Source organism: Acanthaster planci, linkage group LG02 (assembly GCF_054643075.1).
Source record: "Acanthaster planci isolate LZ-2023a linkage group LG02, COTS_SCS, whole genome shotgun sequence".
NCBI lineage: Eukaryota > Metazoa > Echinodermata > Asteroidea > Valvatida > Acanthasteridae > Acanthaster > Acanthaster planci.
The window spans coordinates 14,724,941-14,748,758 of record NC_141778.1 but is presented as its reverse complement, the minus strand read 5'-3'; the positions used below and the strand labels follow the sequence as shown (position 1 = coordinate 14,748,758).

The 23,818-nt window shown below is 44.4% G+C and overlaps 1 protein-coding gene across 7 annotated transcripts in view; it reads left to right on the top strand.

Moving 5' to 3' along the window:
• LOC110973153 (uncharacterized) overlaps positions 1-23,818 on the top strand; it is an 82,201-nt gene that overhangs the window by 37,162 nt on the left and 21,221 nt on the right. For 5 of the 7 annotated variants that reach the window (XM_022223725.2, XM_087130362.1, XM_087130353.1 and 2 more), the window contains one exon: positions 2,871-3,425. In XM_022223725.2, the coding sequence (XP_022079417.1) occupies positions 2,871-3,425 (555 nt within the window). Of the gene's footprint in view, positions 1-1,683; positions 3,426-23,818 lie in introns of those variants that run through there. The other 2 variants (XM_022223724.2, XM_022223723.2) reach the window with 2 other exon arrangements.

The following is a 23,818-nucleotide window of genomic DNA, read 5'->3' as shown; positions in this document are numbered from 1 at the left end:
ATTGCGCAACCCAGTAGTTGTCACGTGGGTGGGTTAGGATTTCGCGGGATGGCCACGAGGCCCGAATAAGGAACGCACCTACATCAACTTCCTACCAACGCTTGGAACAACATAACCGTGGCAACAATCTATAATGCAAACTTCTCTTAGCTCCCTGTGTTGACGGGGTGGGTGCTTGTGTGTTACTAAGATGTTCTCCATCACAAAATCAGTCAAATTGCAACCCGCACATGTCCTACCGGACAAGCCACATAAGGACAGACCGAATTTCTTTTAACCAGCTCTTTCTGGGTGTCTGCCACAGCCACGAGGCATCTGAGAAAGCTATCAGCAGCTCATTCTTATCCGAGCTAAATATGGATTATTTCTCCATCAGGCCGTTGGACTTGTCTGGACTTCGACGAGGAAATAACGCTAAACGAGTTGGCCTGTGCGTGGGCACTTTTGTATTTACTGAGTGGGAGTTGGGTTAACCGGGTTAACCTTCATTTTGCCGTTCTTCTTCCCTTTGCGTGCAGCATCGCCACGGTTCAGGGAAGCACGTGGGGAAGTAGCATCGTTGATTACGAAAAAAGTGCGGTGTCTTCGTTGTTTAAAGATGACTCTCGGCGGCTTCGCTGTAGGGATTATTGTGCCACGTTTTTGCCTGCTTTGCCTCTTTGATGGTATTAAGCGTTTCATGCACAAAACGTACAAGCACTCTAAGTTGTTTTTTAAAGTTTTGTCTAACTCTTGAAAAAAAGGAGCACTGCTTTTATTTTCAAAGAGATAATTTGGCTGGTCGTGGCTCGTTTCCAACTGGTCAAGACGGTTTTGTCACTACACAATCAGTCCAATTCGAAACAAAAAGAACATGCGAATGTTGACTCTCTCCTGTGAGTGTATTGATCGACTTACACCTGCTTTCTTTCCAAACTTTTATAAGTTTATTCGGTACTCCAACACATTTGACATTTGGATATATCTGTGTATACATTATTAAATGTACGCCTATTATTGAGGATAATTTCTGGTGGGACGAAGAGTCCATTTTTAGTCATGTTATTATGATCACAGGGATTGGAGCATCTTGGGCTGGTTTTGCACGCAATCTTGACTGCGGTGCAACGGCTGTATCTTCACCACCGGCTCAGGGCTTCCCCGCTTGTCAAAATGTGACTTTACTCGGAAGGAGAGATTTCCCCAGAAAAGAAAAAAATTGAGAGAGAGAGAGAGAGAGAGAGAGAGAGAGAGAGAGAGAGAGAGAGAGAGAGAGAGAGAGAGAGAGAGAGAGAGAGAGAGAGAGAGAGAGAGAGAGAGAGAACCTGTGCCAGATGTCTGAGGCATAACTCTTTCCCCCCATTTGGGGCTCCTTGGCATTGGTCGTTTTATATATCAAATTGCCTAAATAATACAGTTCGTGCTCTCGGGGTCTCGGTCGGAACGTGGGAGCATGTCAAGCCTTTCTACCTGCTAGTCCCAGGTGAACCGGGGGGCAATCAATGAAGGCAGCCTCGATCATACATTTCCATCTGTTTTCTCCTGCCAGGATCCGCAGTGGCGGGAGACTCCAGGGCAGTGTTGTGCTTGCTCGGCACTCTAAAAATATACCCCCTATGTTCTTTTCTGTTTTAAGAGGTATTTCGTGCTGGGCTTAGGGTGACTTTTTTTGTCTTGTTATGAGGTGCCCGTGGCTTTGGCCACGCTACTAGTTGCGCCGACGGCATGGTATATAATGGAGTCGGTTGGAGATGTATCGCCAGTATCCAGCCTCCTAACGTGATCTTGCCGCGAGTAACATTGTGTATTGGCGAGCGGGGGGTTTCATTCGCAACATGAATGGTCGGGTGTATCGCCGCCTGTCACCCAATCAGGCCTGCTAAGGTGTCGCACCGGAGGGCCTCTCCTTCGGTGTTCCATTAAAGGAATCTGCACTAGCGCATCTCGGCCGTCTATCGGCGACCTGCAATTTGCATTGTGTCACCTGACAAACCGTGGGGCCCGCCCTCCTGCTTCAAGCCCATAGGCCGTTCGGGTGGCTGCGACGTTAAGGACCGGACCATTGCGAACTGAGGCTTGGGTGACCGAGTTGATTACGCTATACGCTTCGTATACAAGCAGGTTCATTTCTGCATCCAGATATTGCCTGCATCACACGCGCAGAACAGGGGGGTTGGCATCGGGGACAAAATTAGGGTGGCAGTCAAACAACTCGTTTTCCCCCCGAGTCTAGTGCCATGCACACGCAAAAGGTGTCGTGGATGATTCAGAGCTGCACAAATAATTGATTTGTGAGGAGGAAATCATTCAGATGGCGGGGAGTGGCTTGGATCGCTACAGAGATGTCCTGGACACAACAAATAGCTCCCTCGTTTAGGTAGATCGACTTCCGGAAGCGGAGAGGAGAGGAAAGAGAGAGAGCCCGTCTTGTTTTGTGCTTCTGGCAGTGATGTATGGCTACGGGGAAGCGATGCGTTTGCGTAGGTGACGCACCAGTGATCGCTAGTTGCTTTTTCACGGTGGCCCGTCAAGCGAGAAGGCCAATTGGTTTTTTCCCCACACGAAATTGATGCATAACTGAGTAAAAAAAATTGTCAGTGTGGTGGAGCTGCGTCCATTGTGCGGTTGTCTGCTGTTTGCGGGGATATTTCTTTTTCAGTACATTTCGTTTTGTGTGGCAACCAGCGGGGTAATATACAGCAGAAAGGAGTCACTCTGCTCCAGGGCTGCACGACAGCAGGTAACAGCCAATGTCTTACAGGAAACAGTGAATCTGTACTGTGGGATAAGTAGACTGCTCTCGTGCGTTTTAAACCAAAGGGAGGATCCTAGAATATTTAACTGGAATTTCTGTGTGACAGGTTGATGTCCATTTTTTTCTATTTTCAAAGATGAACGAGCAACGAAGCGAGACGGGTTTAAATTGGTGCTCGGCGGACTGCGTCCAAAGCTACAAACGGGATAGAGATTGTGGATACGATAGTGCCGACAGTTCAGCAGCGGTGATCAGTGGGTCAGGTGCGCAGCATCGTCTCCGGCGCTTGCATCATCGCGGGTGCATCAGGAGTGAGGACAGGCAGAGCAGCTTCTGTCAACGGACCGGTGGCAAGAGCGGTGCCGGACCCCTGGTGACGAGGTCCGCTAGCCCTTGCCCGTCGTGTGCCGGCCGGGGTCGGCGTCCCGATGAAGCAGCCGGCATGGCCGGCGGGAGGTTAAGCGCTGGGACCACTGCGCCGAATTGGCGCGAGGCCAGACGGATTCGACCCCGGAGTATGATTCATTTGGAATTGGGCGCGTTGGTTTGCCTCCAGAGGTGGTTTACTGTGGCCGTGGCGTGGATGTCGTCACGTCTGTTCTCCGGAGGTTGGATAGTTTATCTTTTCTGCTACCTCATACTTCTCCATAGCGGTTGCTCCCTCTCACACGCGTGGGAGAATCCACGCCAGGTAAGATGAATTCATTTAAATATCTGTACTTTACTCTTTATTCCGTCTCCTCCTTCGGTAAAACAAATCAGCCTTTGCAACAAGTAAACAGACTATAAACAGTGGACAAGTACAAAATAACCGTTTTTAGAACAGTTCTTTAAGTAAAAGCGTTCCAAAGTATACAAACTAAATGAGTGCGTGTACTTACTTGAATTGTGAACCCTCACATGTATTTTGAAATGGGCTGAAAAAGTCAGCAGACTTTAAAGGCAACAGTGGTCGCTTTCGATAAACAGACATGGCCGCCGAAAATGATACACAAACTTCACAAAGCTTGATCGTAAATCATACTTATATGGATTGCAGCGTAGGGGGAAAAAGTCAAGACCACAAGGGAAATTTTCATCATGACTGAATATTTCCCTGGGAGACCAGGCTTTATATAAGATTTGTTCCATCGACAACGATTAATCATTTATCGATGCCTGTGAAATAGTTACAATACTTAGGATTTCTGTGTGTAGCCAGTCGCTTCAGGCGGTCAGACGATGTCACAATTCATGTCAGTTTCCTGAAAACAAAATGGCATTTGCTGTTTTGGCTCACGTCGGAGGCGGGCTAGCGGCCTACTATGTATTTCACTAGAGCGGTCCATTTAGGGCGATAAACGGTTACCCAATGGTTCATCTTGGGGGTCCGCTGTATTCTGTATCACCCGTTGTCACACAATACACAAATGGCTGAGCGAAATTTTAAATGGGTCTGATGGGGGTTGTTAAGCCCAATAATTCTCCCCAAGCAAGGCCATGTGCAAATGAGATTTTCGCCTGACGAGGTCATTACGGTCGCAGAAAGAAAAATAAAAATTTGCAGTTAATTTTTCACCGCAGTTGAAGGCTACCCTTTTGTCAACCCAACAGTAGTACACGTATAAATGCATTTAAAATCTAGAATTAGAAAGATAAAAAACCCTAAAATCTCGGGAAGGGAAGTTACACGACCTTGGAAATACGCGACAACGTAGAGGAAGAAAATCGACACAGCACTGTGTGTTAAGTTCTGGAAAAGCACAGATTTTCATTCAACAAAGCCCAGTGTTTTGACATAATTATGTAGAGCCATGTGCGTGTACACTCCAATATATACAATATTTGCTTTATAGTAACACCAGGCTATAAATTTGTCAAACCGCTAGACATATGCGATTAGGGTTAATTTACAACTCTACGTTTTCCAGTAAGTTGATCCCAAATATATAACCTCATTCCGCGGTAGCGGAACGCAACAACATGCACCTGCCGTAAGTACGACATCGTCTGAAGTCGTGCCTGCAAAATGATTCCCCCTCCCCCAAAATAGGATAATCGCCAGGAATCAGCGGATAAGCACTCGGATTTTCATGATGCGATAAACTGTCGCAAATACCCGGACCCGCAGGGCAAGCCTTGTTCCTCCTGCAATGCTGCTGTCTGGCCGGTGGGGAAACGCCATCAGTCATCAAATTAGGCAATCATACTCAGCATTGACTACCAGGCACGCAAGGCGCCCCCGCTCTACTCTGCTTCTAGACTGAACGTTTTTAATACTGGTTTCTATTTCTAGACGTCACGGTTCTATCCCCCCAACCCCTACCCACAATATTGAAAGACCCACATCAACACCTTGTTTTGCCGATTATATCAAACTGCCGGCAACAGTCTCGTTTCCATCACGTTGCCCCTCGAAACGAGCAGGAAAGTGCATGCCGACCTTGACTCGGGCTCCTGAACTTCTCAAAGTGATGACGTAGCCACTTTGAAGGAAGCCGTGTGGTCTGGGATTGTCGAGTCTTTCGTGTGTAAAAGCAGCGCCCCTGTTTGTACCCATACAACTAGTGGAAGAAATTGCGGTCGTGCTTAAGTTCGCAAACACAACTAACCCTCAGCCACGAAATACTTTAAATTGTTGTTTTCAGACACTGGGCAACACTTTAGGATGTGTATGGTGTCCTCCTGAACCAATTAATAAGAACATGTCTTCCGGTGTACAGGATATTGTATGGCCCTCCGACCGAACCGTTTCCTTAGATCATCAGTTTATCCCACATCTTTACTGCTTGTATTTCTGATTGGAAACATTTGAGGTTAAAGGTTCCAATTTTTTTTGCTCCGATAAATAAATCCCATGATGATTGACCACGGTAACTATTACCATATTTTGAAATAGAATCCTTGGGGGTTGTTTTATGTTCAGCTCCTGTGAGATCTGGGGCGAAGAACACTTTAAAGGAACCAGGAAATAGAAATATTTTTTATAAATTTTACTAAAAACCCTTGAAATTGCATCTTTAGGTTTCAATTAACCTCATTTTAAATGTTTGTTTCGCAATTTTAACCCATATATTGATGCTTTTTTGGTTTTATGCTAATGAAATTTGCATATTCATGCGCAGAACTATGATGTCATCCAAGGCACTGCATCTCACTGTTGCACTGATTTGTGCACAGCTATGGCAGATTTTATTGTCTTTGGCAATTTATTGCTGTGTAAGTATATGGCAATTATCCAGCAAAAATCCTTTTCACAGAAATGTTCCCAGATAGCAAATTTGGGATTCACAATTTGAACATGAAAACATGCAACCGGAACCATGTCTCCCTGTATTTACATCAAAGCAAAAGCGCCCTCGCTTGTCCAGAAATGCTTGGTCAATTTTTAATGTTTAAAAAATGCACTGTTCAGTTCACGTAACTCAAAAAAGATGTCAAACAGTCTTCCTACATGGAAAAAGAGTACAGAGATGCGCAAAATGTGATTCAAAGAAAAATTCATTTCGTGGTTCCTTTAAGGTTATTCCAGTGTTTTAAAGATTGCACTGATGCAATGTGTGTGATATATCATTCTGGCTGCCAGCAAGATTAGCTTCAGCTTCATTCTTTCATGAAATCACCGAGTTCGCGACCAACGAGTCCAGGAAAAGGCTGCCTGACTCCTCGGAGCAATTTGCGAAATCGAGCACACCATTTTCATGTACCTCCAATGTCGTGCACGCAATGTCTGGCAAGTAGGTCAAAAGGGATTCTCTCTCTCTCTCTTTAATTCTTTTTCGACAAGGGGAGGTAAAGAAATCGTGGACTCACAGGATGCCATATTCGCATGAGGCGAGTCGCCCCTTTTCGCCTGAGGTACCTCCCGGAAGCCTAGCAAATCCGGGCATTGGCCCAAGGGAGCCGGCTGGCCCAAGTTGTAACTGATTGGGGTCAGGCATGAAGTAGTCATTAATTCACAGAGCGTCGCCGTGGTTTTTTGAGGCAAAAGTGCAGCCATACCTTAGGTTATTCAATTTAGGAACACCGTTGCTTGTATTTTACAGAACTGGACCAAAGCAGATCTTCAGATTGTGCTTCTAATAGAGACATTTCTCGTCATATCCTTTATATTCAATTTGTGTTCTGCTTTATTCTAGGTTTTGTCTTGATTGGCTTTCTTTTAATTTTAGGGTGAGAGCCAAGCTTCAATGAGATCCAACCTACGAAAGCTTTAAAATAACATCTCGTGTCCCCGATCAGAAAAGTTCACAGCCTTCAAGCTATCGCTCAGCTGATGTGTGATTCATTGCCAGACATTGTTTGGTGTCTGTTAATATTTTTCGTGGTTTATTCAGGGGCAAATTGCAAGTATCGGGTAACCCGAGCAATCAGTCGCTGGCATTTTGTTCTCTTGTCTTGTCTCGGGTCCATGTCTCGTGATCAAGTCGTGTGCTCAGGGCACGGCCGGCGAAGCGTGATATACGGCATTCTGAGATATAAAACGAAGTGCAAAGAGGCACTGTACAGTAGATAAAATATTACAGAGAGGAAGAAGCGCGAGACTCGTAATCTCCTATGTTAATGTTGCAGGTACCTTTAGCTGTCTTTAATGTGTAGCATTGTGCACCATTGTCCAATTCAAGGTGCTGGGGAAATTATCGCGAAAAAGACATCTTTGAATTACAAATTGAGGATTGGCTGACATGCAGCAAGGTATGAGACGGAGAGAACCCCCCCCCCCTGCTTTGTGTTGGTCATTATCGCGCAGGAATCTGGGGAATCCCTTTCAGACATCTTGGGGGGATGTGTTAAGTAACAATAGTCTGGAATGTGTATAGGGATTGGACATGTTGGGGGGGTACCCCTCGGTCTCATTTCTTGCTGGGTATATTGGCTGAATAAAATTCATTGTAGCATGTCACTTTGTATACATTTGGCTCGATGAGCGACGGTATAGGAATGACCACATGGTATTGCAGGGCATTTTTACAGCTGATGTTTACGATTTTTTTTCGTGCTTGGAATGATTTATGTGTTCGGCAAACCCATTAAAGTGCAACCAGAAAGTTCAACAGAACTCTTAAAAAGGCAAGGCCGTTTATCTTTTAAGTACAGTCGTGAGCATCTGCAGTTTGGTAAGCCGACTGACCTGTTGTCGTTAAATAATTTTGCAAATAAATTTCCTTGCTAGAAATATGTCGCGTAGGTGCCGTACAGGATTTGGGTGGATTCACACCTTCAATTTAGTTTAAGATGTTTAGTGGTAAATTGAGATTTTGTTAAGCTGTCTAAGTCGAGTCGAGGATACAGTATGCATTGTGTTGCATAGCCCATTGCAACCTGTTCACTCCCTGGAATCGGTCGGTCAGAATGTAACCTCCTGGCATGGTACACCTTCGAATTCTTTCAAAGGTCTGAGTCCCAGGTACGCAAGAAGATCGTCAGGTTGAAGCGAGGGGTGGGCTTGCGCATAATATCTCATAGAACTTGGGAATTGATGCGCGCCTGTAACCCGTGTGAGACATCCAGATAACACGAGATTGCATTAAAAGCGCAATGGGACCGACGCAATTCACAGAGTTACATTAACCAAAAAAAAACCTCTATGGCTTTACTATATATGGGGCCGTATTTGTGATAACTGGAATTGACACTATATTGAAGTGCAAGTGTCTCAGTGTTACATGAAATGTGTGTATTATATGAAAGTAACTACGTGTGTTGAGTATTTAGCACTTTCCCAGCTATGTGAGTTGGCTAACAATGGAAAGCGAAGAAGCAGAACACATGAAAGCGGCGGAGCAAAGTGGCACAAAAACCATTCTTTTCGTTAACAAAACCCAGCACATATTTCAAGGTTGACCTGAACTTGCTTAGTGCTTCAAAACTCACAGCCATGTATATGTACACACGTCATTGTTTCTGCACGTCGGGGGATCGTCAGTCAAGCAAAGCAGCGGGCTATTTCACAAATAAATTTGCATGCATGCGCATAATACGGTGAATGCGTGGCGACATACCTGGCTTTATGAAATCCAATAAGCGCATGCTTTGTCAAAACACTCTTGCAACCTTTTGGAACGATGTGTGCTACCTATAGCTATCGGTCTAGAATGTTGTTTATTACAAATTCTCACGTGTCTGTGGCATTTCGTTGCAGACGTGACGGATTCTTAACTATTGTCTGTCCGCGCACTCACGCCCAATAAATCTTGACATAATTTATTAGCAGCAAATGTGCAATTGAGCCACCAAAATTAGACTTGGTAACCTGACAACTTTAATTGCGCACAGCAAACAGTGGACTCGGACCGGCCAGCCGACCCCGGCAAGCTCGGTGGTCGAGTGGTTAAGACGTCTGCACTAGTAAGCAGGAGGTCGTGGGTTCGAGTCCCACCCGAGTAAGCTTGTGATTTTTTTTTCGCAAGCTCTCGGACAAGCACAGTGCATACAGTGTTTAATATATACGTTGGGTAAGGGCAAAACCCGTTATATAAATTAACATCTCCCCAACGCAAAAATACATCTCGAAAACAATGGATTGTTTAAAAAAAATTACCAATTTATTAATTTACCAGTTCTGAGCATGTACGCGTTATTCTGAGCATGCGTCTCAAGATCTCCCATTGACTGACTATCCATGATCTTTTGTATTAGCCGTCAACAACATTATTAGGGTTATACTGGCGACAGCAGCAAAGGCCATTAGTTGTGGTCCAAACCATTGATCTCTAATACTGTCAATCTTATATTTGAACAGCGTAACGTTTTATTAGTTAAAAGTTGCTCCAATTTAGCACACGATTCAACTATCGACTGCTACTTATACGTGAGGCCTGTGCAGCAAAGTAGCCTGCAAGAACTGTGATGGTAATATACATGTATTATGGTATGATGCAATACAGTAGGCAAACTTAAACGTGAGGCTAGTCAGTGTCACGAGAGTTTGCATTCAGAAGGCTTGAATAAACCTCACTCACAAGTAGCGGTGCATTTAAAGGAACATATGGAGCGACCCCCCCCCCGCCTTTGTGTTGGTCATTGTTTACAGACTTCTTCCGGGGGGTGTTAGGTAACAATAGTCTAGAGTGTGTACAGGGATTGGACATGTAGGGGGGTGTCCCATCGGCCCCACATCGTGCACGGTATCTAAAGGAGTCCGAAGCCAAAAAGGTAGTCAGTGTTTGGTACCAAGACTACTCAGTGCTATATAGTCGATTTTGTTTGCGGCTGTAAATATACTGATTATATTTTTAAAACCTACCTTATGGATGTGCTTCAGCTTTTGACTATGTGAGGGAGGAAGTTGAGTGCTCCAAGTCCGATACAGTACCTTTCACAAATATTTGTACATAGTTTCTTGTATTCGCTGAATGAGTCAGACGTGTCGAATCACTCATATTTCAACGCAGTCGACATAGCCTTGGTTCTTTATCAACGTTTTACCTACTTTCTTACCCAAGGCTTCACATCTGGGTCCATTGTGGGGCTCAAAACTAGTTTCGAACGCAGAACCGCAAGATGATCACATAAAAAGTAACTTGCAGTTAGGCCTATTAGACTTTCCACTGTGTTACCCACTGTAGTCAAGAAAGACTATCAACTGTATAATCATTCCAGAGACCCTTCAGGTTTGTATTAGCGCGTCCCTGTCGCGTGCGTGTTTCCCACAGTCCCCTGGGAGTTGAACTATAAGTAATTTCCTATCAGCATGACGCTCAGTGGACTGGGTGCTGGCTTGATCAATATACTGAATATTGTTCTGAACAATTTCCTGGATCACTAAACCAAACTGAACCATAAGATATTATGCAATGCCATGAATGGAGTTAGCTCTTCGTGTATTTTGATAAGTGAACGAGAAAGACCCTTAAAATAAACAAAACTAGAAATCATTGAAAAGGTAAGCAAAGCGAACCCGAAAGTGTAAGTTTTCGAATTGTTTTCGGCAGGCACACATTTGGTGTGTAATTTTATGGCCAGGCATCTAAACGCCTCTGTCTAATCATCCACTGGCAAAGCTAACATTTCCCGGTTCCCGCAGTATGCAACAGTAGTAGGCTTAATCCGACTAATTTGGCAGTGCTCCACGGGACGGCAGGTGTCCCAAAACAGGGAACATGAACCAGCTGTTTTCTATAGTGCACTACAGGGGATTCGTTTGTTTCCATTATTATCGCACATTATTTTAAAATCGACATACATAAGCTGCAAATCTCTAATATGGTGCTTTCGAATGTTTAAGCGGGCATGAAGCGGATGATTGTACGCTTGGTTTTTACTCTCGTGAATGAAATTTCATTGTACAATAGCATTTATTTATTTATGAAAATCAAGCTCAGGGCGCTTGACGCCATTTGAATAAAAATCACAGATTTTTTCTTTCTTGTTTTTGTCAAACAGCTCATAAAATAAATTGGTTCTTTTATACGTTTATTTCTAGTGTTTTTCCGACATCAGCTGAATTTAAACGCTTAGGCCTATATAGATGCCTTTTTTAAGACAAAATTTTTCTCTGAATCCAGATAGAAAGGGGGAAATTGGGGCAGGTCAACAGTGTCTGAACTGAAGCTGTTGCGGGGGAAATGTCGGCTTAGAATAGTAAAAATGGAAACAGTCCACGAGCACACTTCCCAATTCGTTCAGGCGTTATGGTCTCGATAATTGACAACCCAACAAATGCCAGACCTCGGGCCGAAGTACATGCCTTGCTGTAGTCTGCCAGGTTAGATCGGCACATAGTTTGACATGAAAAATGTCTTGTTGCAGAGGGTGGAAATCATGTCAGTAACCATGGAAGGTTCGAATTCCCCAGGCCCGTTGGATCCAGTCATAAATAGACTTTGGTTTATATGTGATAATTGCATCCTTTAAAAATGATATTCTGGTGTGCATAATGAACTATGACACTGAGAAAAGGAAACAAACCCTGACAGCCCCATATTTCACAGTAAAAACATTTTGGTAAGGGAGGCAGGGCGACCGAATTTCAAAAAAGGGGCTCTTTTTCCGACTTTCGGCGACTTTAACGTCAACACTATGCAAGGCTGTTTGAACTGAAAATGCCTTCAGTGAAGTAAAAACAAAGCGTTTGATATTTGTGTCCAAAAGCATTGAAAAAAGGCAGCGAAATATACGTCCCGGCCATGACCTGTGCGAGCGGAAATGATCTAAGAGAATTGTCATTACGCTTATTAGCCTAAATACCGTCGGTAATTTGCCTGTATGGAATGCTTGCATCCGATCTGGTGTCATGTTATGGATACGTGTTTAGTAACGAATGCCACTGTCGCCATATTTATAAAATTACGGTTAAATTTGAGGGGACAAGCTGGCATCTCTCTTTCTCGGAGAAGGGTCAGAAATCGTCTCTCATACCAGCTGATGGAAGGGGGGGCAGATGATGATTGACGAACTGTCGGGGTCTTACCCTGGATACAAAATACTTGACCATTAAGGTCCACACGGGAGGCTGGCCTGTCAAGTTAATATTTATCCAATTATAGAGTCATTCATCATGCGTTTAGTAGAACTGTCATGGCGTAATTGAATGAAACAAACCATGACAGCGCTAGAGCCGAGCGAAAACATTTTCGGTGAGGGTAAGACGGCCGTTTTGCCTCAAAAAAAAATATTGCTCTCTTTTCCGATTTGTAACTGTCATATTTCATGTTTGATACCCAGTGTATCTAAGCCTGGCTGTTTTGTCAAGTTTTAGGGAAGGGCCTGTCCCAACGCCACCTGTGCGCGTATGAGGTCCTGAGTTTCAAGTCTACATTTTTCAGGCAGACATTGTTCTCCTTCGATGTTTTCTTCAAAACAGTCGCTTGTTAATTCTCGCCAGGAACACCACCATTAAAGTAGCCCACCCCGCCCCCTACATCGCTCTTGTGGCATTATATCAAGCAACGAACGTAATTAAGTTTATTGCAAGTTTGACGCGTGAACGTTCAGTCACTTTGGGTCCGTGCCGAAAACAAGACTTTGATCACTTTTTCGGAAGCATTTTCTCTGACTGCTTTAAAGGTGTGGGTGGTTCCAATCACCCTGGCTAAGTATTTCATTTATTCTGTCGGGATGATTGTTAACATACGAACAAAGTTTTCTGATCCTCACAACGACTCTTTGGATCAGCGCAATATGACTAAACACATCATGGTTATAAACAGAAGGAATCTGGTGTGTGTGTTGACTTAGGCCATGCAGTCTATCTTTAAAGCCCTTAATTGCTTGTTTTCCTGAACTTGTGCAGCAAAGTGCACACTATGTGAACTTGTACTTGACGCCAGGTCAAGGTAACATAGAGTACTCGTAGAAAGCAAGCGTATCTAGGGAGTAGGTTGGCAACATTCTGTAATAAAATAATATGTTTCTTTTCTCTCGGTTTCTCTGTAGGATATTCAAGATATTGATGAAATCTAAGTAGGCCTAGGCCTACCGATACAGCTTTTTTAAAACGTCTGAAGGTGTTTTTCTTGGAATTTGTCGCCTGCATTGTTATGCTCCTTCAACATCGTTGATACTTATCAATGGCTCTTTTGAATTACAGTGTCTTTTTTCCATTATTTTGTTGAATTTTTTTTTTCGGAAAATGCTGTCAGGGTAAAGTCCAGAATGTTCAGAGGATATGATGGCTTTGCAGTTGACACATTCTAAGCGTGAGTATTCAATTTGTATACACTCAAGCGAGCAGAAGCAGATACAAAATGGCCGACTTCCGCGAACGCTTAAAATTGTGCAAAAGGAGCCGAACGGCATCTATGTAAATGGCTCAACGTTGCTGACAGTGATGACTTTGTTTTTTATTGAAACATACCTGCTTTTATTGTCAAGACTATTTCGAATCGGTCGCGCAAAAGAAGTAATAAAGCGCACCTTGGTGATACATTGATGGTACGGCAACACAAACATTTCAACATTAAAGTGGCAGTTTCCCTGTGCAACTTTGGTATGAACAGGGGTGACTTCGAGACTTGCAGTCTAGAACAAAATGAAGTAATTAACCCAATACGAGTTGCACTATACTGTTGAATTTTGCGGTGTCTCCTGTACAGACAAAAAAAATGAGAAGGCGACAGAATAAGCCCGCCAGTGAGGATCGAAGATCAGCAAAACATCAGGAACCCGCTTTAAATTCGGGCCTAATGAGCCAGGAAACAAAACAAGCCCCTGCGAGACAGGGCAGACTCGGGCTTGCTAGCCTGGGCTGTACTCGGCATCTTTTGATCTGTCGCTGGGGGAAAACATCCCGTCCCCTTGCCATGTATTTCATTTCATATTTCCATCGTCCCCGGGGCATCGCGCTCAATCATCGGTAGTTAAGATATGGTTACAGTCGCCAAGTGCGTAGGTGCATTGACATCATCCCCCAAAATTTGAACTCTCCGTTTCGGAGGGGGTTCGTGGGCTGGGATCTAGTCCCTCATATTCAACCCGGAGCATGCATAGGTTGCATGATTAGGCTCTGTGGACACGCCTGTCCGAACAACTCAAAATAAAGACCACTTAATCTTTTAATTTGCAACGCGAAACTTTCCAAACTTGAGTCCGCTGGTACGTGTATGTGGTTCTAGGCATGTCCCCTCACAGTGGGAGGAATTCACCATAACAGGCGATTCATATCCCGGGGCACTGGAGGGTACAGTTTACAAAGTTATTTTCAAAAAGACATCACCAGCTTCTTTTCAGAGGTGATGATGCAGAACCATACTGAATTCTTGGGCAGCGCCGTGTATCTTTCTCACTGCCATCCAACCCACAAACACGCATTCTTCGCCAGATAAAGTTTAACCATTATCATTTCCATTCCAATTACAGCCAAATTCCAGAGGCACTGAGTGTCTATTTTAACTGAATGTGGGTCAGTAGAATTCTTTCGGACGATTATATTACCGCAATCCCCAAACAGCGCCTCGGCGGCACGGTGTGTCTGTTCACAACGTTTAGTGACTTTTTGGTTGTTAGACGTTTGTCATTTCGCGCCTTTTGTTGGACGCACAAAAGGTGTGTTTCTGTTCAAGGCTAGGCGTCTGGTGGATCGTCTGTAAGTGCAGGCCAGGCCAACTGGGTGCATTGGCCTTTAGAGACCGGCATGTGAATCTGAAAGCGGAGTGACATATAACATCGAAACTCTAACCTGACAAACTGACTGAATTGTAGAGTATATGTGTGTGGCAAGCGACAGAAAGTGTTTTAAGTGTGTACAGTTGAAAGCATGACCTTTTCTGGAAGCTTTCACAGAGCAAGTTGGATGCCATAGCGTTGTTTCCTCCTTTTCACCGTTAAATTTAGCGTGCGCCCAACCGATACAAAGTAAAGTTTCTCTCACTCAGTGGTACAGGCCCGCCATTTTCAGAATTTGAGACAAACTTTTCGGCAGAAACCTATTTTGTTCTGCCGGCTAGAAGAGTGTTCAATCTTGTTAAATTATCGAGAAGACAAGTCAACCAACTAATACTAAAATTCCCCAAGGAACAGCTCTGTTGATGTATTAATGAACGTCTTTAAAAACTCTGCTTTCCTTGCACCAGGTCAGAAAACAAGCTGTTTGACCATGGAAGTAGGAAACATGGATTGACAGAGTACTCATAAAGCACAGATTTTACGAGGACAGCACGGATAGCCTGAATTTGTGACTTGATATGGTGCAGGTTATCTCCACAAAGCCGGAGTTCAAGAGTGTTTACATTTACCGCTCTCTCATTTCTTTTCGTAGGCCGTCGAAGGCTAGTCTTGCCGAAGGTGGTAAACCGAAGGTGGCTGAGATTTATGGGCGAGTGATTTTCATTTCAGCGATCGGCATTGCTCGTTGCCAAAGCGAATCGTTTCCAGCAAGTATTATACGTGCATGTAGTAGACTGCAGAGTAACGTGGCCGTACAGAGCGCCCCTCATGGGCACCATAAGGTGTAAGGGGACACCCCCCAAAAGGAAAAATGTAAGTAAAAAATGCGAAAATCAAACAAAGATTATGAAAGGGGTGACGTAACTAGATGTAGGGGCATCAAGAATGGAGTTACGGGGGCATGTGCCCCAATAAACAGATTTCTGTACTCCCAGCTGCCCCCCCCGGATGTAATATTCAACAAAATTTGTGCATACAAGCAGCAGTTAATTTTGCTTTCAGCGCCCCTTTGACAGAATAGAGTTTCCCCCAATTAGGCCACTGCTCACCTGCTCATGGAAGATGTACTGCCACAACTTCATGGCTCCTGCGTTAAGAGTATAGGTATTTCGCTTGTTGTCAAAGCGCAAAAAAGAGATTTGCTGCCCCAAGAGAACCCTATCCAACTGGAGATTGGTTTTTCCGTACGGTCACATTGTGAACCGATTGCTTACACCGATTGGGAATTGTGCGTCGTTTGTCATGAGCGAGCCATGGTTATCAAATGCGACCACGTCTGTGATTTAAAAGTAACGTCGTAACGGTTGCTCATGATGGGCTCGAAGCAAAATGGAGTAGAGCCTCATTGTGGCAAATGACCGTCAAGTGGATCCGTTGACGCTTCGGGGAATCCGACCAAGAGGGTCAAATGTTGGGAGAGTGTTTCTTCTCTGTATGTGGTCACAACTGAAGTTACGACATAATCTTTGGACCTTAAACTCTGCTATGATTTAGACTCGTTTAAAGCTATTTTTCCCGAAATTACGAACTGAAGTATTACTGTCAGTAGAGGTTTATTTGAAAAACGAATTCATCACAGCTGTTCGCAGATCACCAGCATCGATTTCATATTTTCAGAAACTTAAATTTCAGTTGGTTAGGTATTTGCATGTTCCCATAATATCCAAGCGTCCAAGACCACCAACAGTGATTCTGTGAAACGTAGTCATGTATTCCCGGCGACATCCATATGTGGTCTATCGTGTCGATCGCTGTGACCCACGAGACTCGACCGGACGCTTGTCGTTCAGTTCGCCTGGTGGCGTGGGGCGTTGATCCGGGGAAATCAGGAGGGAGCGATACGTGAGACGAGATGGAGAAGGGACGGTACCCTCCCGTTAGCGACTTCGACTGATTGTTAGTTTGGCGCAACAGTCTCGAAAAGACTGACCCCGAATGACCTCTGAAATGCGTGCCGTTGTACCAAGGTGCCACTGACCTGTATGCATACAGTCAGTTCCATATTACAGTCTATTTTGGGCGGTAGTGTGGGCTGAGGGCATTGGAGACATTGTTTTAATTTGAACCCACCACCATGGCAAGAACTTCAAAAGTCCGGAGTTTGTGTGGAATTCTTTCACCAGTATTAAAATGACTTGTGGTTGCAATATGTAGTGGATGCGGTCGCTGGAGACGACGGATTGTTGATCTGGAATGCCAATTAAATTGAGCTGAGAATTGACATTAAACTTTGTGGACATGTTATTCACACAACTGCCGCTCATCCACGCGGGACATCTAATTGAACATGAAACCAGATGCGCCTTTTTATTCGGATTCCTGAAACATACACCACAGTTTCCTGTTCTTTGTAACAGCAGCATTCCATTTAGACATTGTTAAAATACCACATGCAACTTTTCATATTGTTTGCTTTTCACATTGTCAACGCATTTGTGACATTATGTAGTGTGTGATATAATCGCGGACGTTGACCTCTGTGATGCATTGTGCACATAAATTCTGCCACGGTTATCCCGATTTGTTTGTTGTTGCTTTTAACTGTAGCGCAATACTTGTTAAGAGTGAGACAGCATGCTTGTGCACAAAATTTGTCACGATTGACGGAGATTGTTGTATCCTGAACTGATAAATCTCAGGCTTCGTTTACATCCAACTGGAAGTCGAGAAATGCAACACTCCAGGTCGCAGTTCGCTGCAAACATGGTCTGGTTCCCTGCCCAAAGATTCCCTGAGACTCTTTGTTATAAATCTTAGGTCAGGCATCACCCACGGATATAAATAGATATGACGCAAGGGTTAGGGGTCACAAGTTGAGAGCCCGGGTGTTTCCGATTTCATTACAGTGGTGCACCCTGTATGTGTGGATATTATATTTATATATATATTATATATATATATTTATATATTCTGCATTTCGCCTGGCATTGATTTCGGCCAATGCTACCTTCGATTATGCCTTCAGTGTAGAGTCAAATATTGTAGGATAAACAGCTAAATTTCCGGGAGTTTACGTTCAACAGCTAGCCTACCTACCCGGTACGGTACCATCCGAACATGCCGAATATAGACGGGACGACTTCGGAATATTTCGGCTCTTTCCGGAAAACTGGAGGAATTCCTCCAGTCTTGGTCACGTGGACATTGGATGATACCGGACCCTTGATTCGTAGAGTAGTCAGAATCATCGGGTCTGGTATCCAGACGACTACAAACACCGGTGGTCGCGATACTTCGGACAGCGCCCTCAGCTGGATTCCCGCGGGTATACATCTCGCTCCGTCAGCAGGTGACAACACTGGATCGAAGAGATCCGATTTCTAACAGGTCGGGCGAGAATTCTGTAGGCTGTAGCAAGCACTCTCGAGCCTGGTTGCGCCTTTGCTTTCTTCGAAAGTGTGTACTTGGGGGAAACTAACAATTAGACTGCTGGCTTTATGACCTTCTCTGTGTTAGTTAGTTGGGCTCTTCCCTTCACATGTCAAGCAGGGGCAATATAACGCCTGCGGTTGACCGAGAAATGTTTTCCGCTAACCCACATCGTACGGTGAACTCTGCTCTGGGCTAATCCTGAAAGCTTGAGAAGCGGACCTTCTTTGTAAACCGAAATAGCACCGTGTCAGCTCAGTCTGCCCATCTCCACGCCAGCTCACACATTTGCGCCCTCGCCGGTGTCTTTTGTAAGGGAGATGAAATTCGGGTCACTTTGGGGTCACCCTATCTAGCCAAAAGAGTCATCACACCCTCCAAAACCTGTTGACGGTGTTTTGTCAGGGCTACTCTGGCAGGGTTCAACGACAATTATGGGTAAATTTGAGCAAGCCTTGACGGCACAAGATCAAAGATGGTGAAGCCAAATGATAGTTTACCTTGGTTTAATCATTTTCACGAAAAACTGCTCAAACGAATAACGGACAGCTTCTAATGAAGCTATTGAGTCTCACCTGAACTTTGGGAAGTCATTTAGAAACCTTTGCCGCACTTTAGACCGCAGATTAATTAAGGAAATCTCGTAGTGAGTACCTCCATGGTGTTGGTGAAAACTTGATCGCAAACAACACCAAACCTTTCTGGAGTTATATAAAAAGTTGGAGACAGAGCTCCACTGGGGTGCCATCTCTCAATACAGTTAATGGATCTGCCACATTCGCACTTGAGAAAGCGGAAGCCTTAAATAACCAAGTCCCGGCGGTGTTTACCAAAGAGGACCGTAGTGCCCTGTCATCATGGAAAACAAAGGAAATACCCTTAAATGTCTCCGATTACTGAAACAACTGAGGGCATTTTAAAATTACTTAATAATTTGAAACCACAGAAAGAACCAGGACCTGATAACATCACGCCTAGAGTACTAAAGGAATGTACTACTATTATTGCTCCATTGCTACAGCTGAGAAGTCCAGTGTCCACTGGGCAACTCCCTGAAGACTGGTTGACTGCAAACGTGACTCCAGTTTTTGAAAAGGGAAATCGGTCCGACCCTACAAATTATCGACCAAAATCCTCAACGTCGATCCTTTGCAAGCTCCTCGAGCACATAATCCACTCAAGCATAATGAGACACTTTAATAAACATGGCATTTTAAATGATGAACAACATGGATTCAGACCGATCATGTGTGAAACCAAATTAGCATTGACCGCGTACCACATCAGCGGCTCCTACTGAAACTCCAACAAGCCGGGATCTCTGGTTCACTGTTCGAATGGGTCGAATCTTTCCTACAAAAAGATCACAGGAGGTTGTTTTGGAAGGAATCTCTTCATTACCAACAGAAGTAAGCTCTGGTCTACCGCAGGGCACTGTCCTGGGGCCATTGCTGTTTAAACTATACCTTACGTCAGGAATTGCATCACAAGTTAGGCTGTTAGCAGATTATTAATCCTGTACCGGGAAATGAAGACAAGGAATGATGTTCCTGATTTTAAAAAAAATGACATAAACACGCTCGGCAACTGGGAGTCATGTTGGCAGATAGAATTTAACATTGCAAAATCCTATACTATGCATATTACCCACATAAATAAACCTATGTTGTCAGCCTATATGATGAACGGAAAACCACTCGAGAAGACAAATAGTCATACTTACCTGGGAGTAGAAATAAGTCCTAAACTGAGCTGGGTTGATCATATAAGCTGTGTCACTTCAAAAGCAAACAAGATGCCTGGGTTACTCCGTAGAAATTTCTACAGCTGCTTTCCAAAGGTGAAAGATTGCCTACAAAACCCTCAGTTAGACCCAAACTGGAATATTGTGTTTTGGTCTGGTATCCGTATCATCAACATCACAAAAACAGGCGAGAAGCAGTCCAGCGGAGGGCGGCAAGATTTGTCGGCCAAAAATTTCGACCAAAAAGCAGTGTTTCCCCAATGACTCAAAATCTGGGATGGAAATCTCTGAAGGAGCGTGGAGCCGTCAATAGGCTCATTTTATTGTGTAAATCCATCCCTCGTAAAATAACAGTGGACATGGATTATATGCGGTTTAAGTCCGAAAGATAGGGGATTGCAACACGGATAACATATTCTGTTCCCTTTTCCCATCGATCAGCATAGAAAGACTGTTACAAATTCTCCTTCAGACCCAGGATCCTTGTGGAATGGAACCATTTGCCGGCTGAAATAAGGGAAACTTCAAATACTCATACCTTCAGGATAAAACTTTCCAGTATTGATACATTATCATTGGTAAGAGGCACCCACCACATGTGTTAGAGTCAGCTAGTCACCACGCACCTGCAACTTAAAATATCCCGTAGTGGAGGTTGTTGCAGTACTTGAAAGAAGAAGGCTTGGGCCATTTTTGTGTCCGAACCGCCTAATTCATTTCAGTTTGTGTTGTCAGCCACTTTCTCGCCACACAGAAAACAACTTAATCCTAGCAATCTATTCAATTGACAGCCGCTGCCTAGGACTGCGAGCATGCATGCGTGTATAATCCCAGCTTTAATTCAATCAATATCTGTGGGTTATATATTTTCCGATCATTTCGCGACTGAATGTCGCTGTGCCCATTGTAAATGTGACTTTTCATTATTGGCCAACCATACGTGAAATACTTGTCGTCACAGTAATACACAGCACGCACAAAATGGCCGAGATTAGCCCGTAGAATAGTTTACAACCCAGGGAAAAAGAGGTTGGTGGGATTTTTCTGCCTTGGCAACGCGGCAAATGTCACTGTGTCAGAAGGCATACGGCGCACGGTCTGTCTCAACACTTTGACTTTGTTCAGCTCCAACGGTCTCCGTCAATAGTCGGGTCCCGTGCGACTACCTCATGACGGGAATTCCCCCATTGACAGCACTCGGTATAGCCTTCTCTTGACCCGTTTCCGCGCGCGAAAAGCAGAAAAAATTGTTGGCCTAATGATTTCATGATTAACATTCGGTTCATCCCAGCATTGTTGTCTTTGTGTGGTTTAAAAATAGCAAAACGACCAATGGACAGAGCAAGTCGAACGGGATTCAGACATTTCCTGACTGAACCAAATATTCTTCAATAATGTACCAGACGTTTGGGGGGAATTTTAACTCAAGTAAGAAGATTCATACAAAATGATCCACAGTACTGACACCATATAGCACGTGACATTGATTAATTAATGCAATATGTTCATGGCATGGCTTTAAAGTTGGAATAACAACAACAAGGGCCTCTGCCAGTGTTCGTTTACATCTAGGCTCTATACTTAATAGCTCTTTGAAATGCCCTAGATGTTATGGTAAACCGTCGGGGTTCTTGATACTTAGCTTCGTTTGACGACAGTCCAGAATCCGTCATTTATCAAGCACTTACACGCTGGATCGCACGCCAGCTGAAGTCTTTAAAATTCTAGTAAAAACATTTTGCCAACTGTTTGCCCGTACTTTTAGAAATCACAGATATACGCGCGAAACTGGCGGTCTTTGCGTTGGTCTACTCGCCTTGAGCAGAAGCACCCCTTCATTTGTTGAAAAGAGCCGTTTTGATCAGGAGTGTTTGTTTTGTTTACGGTAGCGACGCGACCGTAACATGTGCATTTCATAATCGTTCGTGAACCAGCAAAGTGCAGTGCCGACCAGAGAAGCCTCTGTTGCTAGGAAAATTGCGCCGTCTCTTAGTCCAGCTTGGGGCATAGTCCGTTACTGAAACGGGCTTCCAGGGCTACGGCTAGGTCTATTGTCTGCGCGTCTCCACGTATTTCCAATGGAGTGAAGGCCTAGACCTAGCTCTAGACAACAGATCCGGATGCAGTAGAGACTATTTCGAGCAGACGCCGTAATTGCGGTGGCACCGCACCCACACGTGCGTTCTAATTAAGCTTGACACTTTTGACAAATCGCGACACCCCCATTGGTCCAAGAGGCATGTAACGCGCGCGTACCGCCTCTTCACGAGCGTTGTACCGCCGCAGTAATGCCTTCTAATTATGGTTGCTGAGTTACCCTATACACAAGCACCATTTGCCCTCCTGGGCCCAATTTCACGGCCCTGCTTACCGCAGAATTCTGGACTTACGATCTCCATTCTGCGCTAACCACGCAAGCAGAAAAATTCTGCTCTAACCCTTTAAGCGCAGAATACTTAGTTACGAGATATGCGCACAAGCGAAAATTCCTCGCTTACCCGTGAAATACGTTCGGTCCTAGCGCAGAATTTTCTGCTACAAACAGTAAGCGCCGATTTTTCTCTTGCGGTAAGCAGAGCCGTGAAATTGGGCCCTGTTGTGTACATGTATACTCGGCGCTGGGCCCTAGTCATCCCTTGCATTCCCCCCTCCCCCCCCGGCTCCACCAAGCCTCCCCAGGATTGCACATTGCAAAGACCGCTAAGGCTTGGAAGCGAGGCAAGACGTAGAGAGAGGAAATTACTCGTTACTTGTTGACAAATCTATCAAGGAAAAATACTTCCCGACGCAGGATAGCCTTGAATAAGCCTTGACCGAGCCTGGAGAATGGTGTACTACTTTCTCGATTCCACTCACTGACCCCTTTGTGGTCCCAACGTGGCACGGGCTTCGTCGAATCTCAGGTTGATTTTTTTTCTTTTGTCCTGGCTCAAAATAACCCAGCTGGGATCATAAATAACACCAGCCACTTACCATGGCAGCGTCAAAGCAGGAGTTATTCCGCCAAGAGATTTTACTTTCAATCATTGTCTATAGCCTATAAAGCAGTCTTTACCAAAGTAACGTCTGTTTTCACAACTGGACGGACCTAACTGTGCTTGGTCAATGTCAGAGCAAAAAACGAAGGGATTTCTGGAGGAATTCGCGCTGATTTGACGTGGGACAGTGGTGACTCTCTTGTTAAACGTGAATTGACAAAAAATAAACAGTCATCAATAACGCGTTTCGTTTTTGACAACAAAAATTGTCAACGGGGGGGGGAGCTACATCGGTATCAGGGGATATATTACGTCTTTTAATTAAATATACACGTACAGGTATTTGAAATGCTCGAACAGTGCAAAATGCAGACCTGCTCAACATGCCGTAGTCCAGCCTAAGATCAGGCAATGCCACACTATAGATTACAATTTTAAATGAAGTGAAGGCTCATTGAAATACCCTTTACTCTATTGTGTGGTAATGCCTGACCTCAGGAAGGAGTACGGCATGTTGGCAGGTCTGACAATGGTAGGCCTACACTATCTGTCGCCATGTTAACCTGTGCGATGCGCTTCCTCAGCAGAACGTTTTGATGACCGAAAACCAAACCTTTTCTGAGAAACCCAATGACCTTTTGGCCTTTACTAGTGTGACCCTGGTTATTAGGAGTCGAAAAAATGGGAGAGGACACTCGGGCTAAGATTTCGTGATGTCGGTTTATTTCCGGAAAACGGGAAATGGAGAGGAAATATGTAAAAAGTCTTTCCTCGTCTTCCGTCAGCATTCGAATAACCGTTACCGGTAATATTCACAAACTTTATCAAAAGAAATAAAACAAATGAAATCACAGTATAAACTGTTTATGTATAAACTAGTACACAAATAAATTGTAAAAATGGCGGCTT